General features: G+C 35.4%; 1 protein-coding gene across 1 annotated transcript in view; it reads left to right on the top strand.

Moving 5' to 3' along the window:
• Window positions 1–2,268, top strand: part of LOC108694392 — a 3,796-nt gene extending 1,528 nt beyond the window's left edge. Inside the window, exon 2 of the mRNA XM_018203821.1 lies at window positions 1,969–2,268. Coding sequence (XP_018059310.1) covers window positions 1,969–2,268 — 300 coding nt within the window. The remainder of the gene's footprint in view (window positions 1–1,968) is intronic.
• Window positions 2,269–3,596: the final 1,328 nt, after the last annotated feature.

Genomic DNA, 3,596 nt, shown 5'->3' with positions numbered 1-3,596 from the left:
ATCAAATTAACATTACTTGTATCAAATAAATATATATTTATATTTAATAAATATTTAGGCAATATTCAACTAAATATTTATTAAAATTGACTATATTTTTTTCAGTGTACAAATAATTCTTGTATTACAATCAGAAAAGAATGGTTTTCAAAATGTAAAATTTAGCTAACATAAAAATTTGAAAATAATTTAAACTATCAAAATAATTATATAAGTCGCTCGAGCTAACTTTTTGCGGTATTACTCATTATGCTTCAGCAGCCTACATAATAATTTTAATCCAACAAATTATTTTCTATATCTAATAAATTTTAATACTTCAGCATTTTTTAAAATTTTTATACTTCAGCAAAATCTCTCCGTGTATAATACTGTAAATCCATTATTGTATTTAGAACGAAATCTATTATTATATTAAAATAAAGGATGTCACATCTGCCATAACTTAAAGCATAAGTTTGTATCTGTTACTAGCGGAAAAAAGAAAGAGAATAAGCGCGATAATTTTCAAAGCTTGAAATATTTCGAACGCGAAAGGAATAGCCTTCGTCGGCAAGAGACATTCACGCCGGAATTACGCTCGTACGATACACTCGCAATCAATTATTCGCGCATAATGTCGGATCCGAGCGCGTATTGTTTGTTCCGTGAGAGAGAGAGAGGGGCAAAAGAATTATTGCATGTCGGCTCTTTTTTTCTTCGGTGTACATTTTCCACCTCCTTCTCCTTCTGGGCAAGGCTGTAGTATCCAGATACTCGGCGGCGAAACGATTCTATGCGGAAATTTGCGGTTTTATCGGAAATTCATACGAGGGATGGTTCGCGCAAACTCCGGCGCGGAAATTGGACGAACTTCGTACGACCCACGGAATTCGGAATCCACGACGTGTGTGCGGTCGCGGTCATCGCGTTTCATCCTCGTTGTGTATACAACGCTCGACATCACCGTACATGGCTCTGCCAGCGAGAATAATTAAATGCGCGGAACAGTCGTATCATTTTCTCGACACGGCGAAGCTGGCAATAATCATGTTGAATGACGATGATCGTCACTACTAATAGAATTAGTAATTTGAGATGAAATTTATAGCGAAGCAGAGAAATTTAAATAAAAAATTATTCTTTTGGATATATCTGTAGCTATAAATCCTTTGCAACACTGAGAAAAAAATTGTTTATTTGACTAACTTATTCAGTTTGTCTTAATTTCTTTCATTCATTGAAGAATATATGTAGTCAAATATAAATATGTTTGACGTAAATACTTACATATTTTATTAAAAGAAATAAACAAATTCAATTAATTTAATCAAATAAACAATTTTTTTCTTAATGTTGTAACTAACAATAAGTAGTACAGTGAAAAATCTGAAATTATTAGAACTTCTTTAAAAATGTCAAAATATAATATAAGTATTACAATCTTTTAAAATTAACATTTTAAAATTAACATTTTAAACTCCTTTTGATTTGCTCTTATTATGAAATATCTTATTAACCTTGGCTTTTGATTCTCAACTGATTTACTCATACTTTGCTTCAATGAAGTTAAGTTCTTCAGGTATTGTCGAAAAGAAAATTTTAAAAAGTTAAACTACTTTTAAAAAATTTTGCAAACCGATAGTTGGACAGACAGTAGTTTGCTACTGTCTAAAACTTTTAGAATAAATTGTCATTCTTAAAAATAGAATGACATGACTCTCATTCTTAATTAAACCTTTTTCAAGAATGGCTCAATTTTCACTCTTTAAAATAAGATTCCACTTTAAAGAATTTAGAGTTTCTATTCAATAAAGAAAAAAAATTACGAAATAGGTCTATTTAAGAAAACTTTTAGATGGATTTGATTTGATAATAAAGCGGTAATAACGTGGAATATCGTAACGCGAAGATAAGCGTTGTGAAAATTATTTCTCGTGAAAGTATCATTATGTTCATCCGTTTGAATTCCATTTTCTGCTTTCACAGCTGATCTTCGGTCTAGGCACACCGTTGCAGCTGGATCGTGAGAGCGTAATCGTAGGTGTATTTACGAAAATGATATACGATATGCCGGCTGATGCTACGGATTTCACGGAACCAGGAGTGTTTTATGCGAGAACCAGTAGAAGTAGGTGGAGCTTCTACAAATTGTTTGAAAAAATGGCAGCCATGTACGGCTTTGGTGGCAAAGAGTGTTTACTCAAGGCCATTTGTGAAGCCGCTTTCGTCCCATTTGACGTCCATCACGGTTTACTGGGACAATTGGTACAGACTTTCCTTAGGTAAATGAACCATGTGCTATTTGAGAAAATTGGCATACTTGAATATCGGCGCGACGCGAAACATAAATCTTTTTTTCAGATACGTCAGTTATATTGAGAAAAATTTCTAGTTGTAAATGGACGAAGAAAATTCTAATCATATTAGTCAGAATTCTGATTATCTCAATTGTTTCTTTCCTTAAATTTTACCTTGGATAGATGATTTTGCTTTACAGATCTAAAAATTGTGTTAAATACAGATCAGAAAATAATTTTGTTGGACTATCAAAATAATTCTGAAAGACTCTCAAGCTGATTGCTAGAATATCAAAATCTTTCTCAGCATTGCTGACATTTTTCCAGCATGTCTGAAATTCCTACAATTATTTTTATCCAAAGCAATTATTTTCAAATCTGTATCTAAGTTAATTTTTTAGATATTTCAGCAAAATTGTTTTTCCTATGTACGTGATTTTAAATTGTATTGATATTAATTCTTTTTTTAATCGACGAATAGTTTTATCGGACTTTAATAACACGATACTAACTGATCGTTTCGACCTCAATTTTCATTGAGATTACATCGACTATATAATACTCGTTGAAAGATATACCATTAAAGTGTCTGATGTGTTAATATTACGATGTATCCTACATATATTTCTCCGCGATCCCGGCGATCCCGCTTATATGAAAAAATGTCTTTATTATCGATAATCGTTCGAAGCAGGCGTTCTCGTCATCGGCGAGAAAAATCGATTAGTCGTGCCGCAATAAAACGTCGGCACCAGTCGCCCACACATAACGTCAATTACATGCGAACATAATGTCACGACGGAGACGGCGACGGTATTTAATAAACACCGTATCGAGCGCACGCCAGGATTTTCCGATAAACCGTATCCGCGGCTCGCCGATATTTTTGTTTTGTTCCGCCGGCGCCGTTTCCGAAGCGACGTACGCATGGTACGAACACGGCCGTTGTAATTTCTCACGGCGCGACAGCCACACGTACGTATGCACGTGTATGTGGAATACCATGAAATTCCAGGCCCTCCAGCACCCGGGAAGAGTACGACGAGTATGGGGATCGGGAATATCGGGCGGCTGAACGGCTGGGAGAGTTGGCGGAGGGCGCTGGCTGCCACGCCCTTTATCCGGAATGCCGCAGAAGTGTGCTCGACGTGTTTTCTACATTGACCACGTGAGACGATCGGATGAAAATCTCGATGGAAAGAGCGGCGGAATTGCATCGGAAGTACGGACGGAGTCCAAGAGATCGCTAAAATATCGGATCGCCGAATGATTTCATCAAAACGCCAGGATTGGAAATTCAGAAGTTTTACATATTAG

Source organism: Atta colombica, unplaced genomic scaffold (genome assembly GCF_001594045.1).
Source record: "Atta colombica isolate Treedump-2 unplaced genomic scaffold, Acol1.0 scaffold12, whole genome shotgun sequence".
Classification (NCBI taxonomy): Eukaryota; Metazoa; Arthropoda; class Insecta; order Hymenoptera; family Formicidae; genus Atta; species Atta colombica.
Note: the sequence above shows the minus strand (reverse complement) of the source record. Positions and strands in the feature narration are given on the sequence as shown.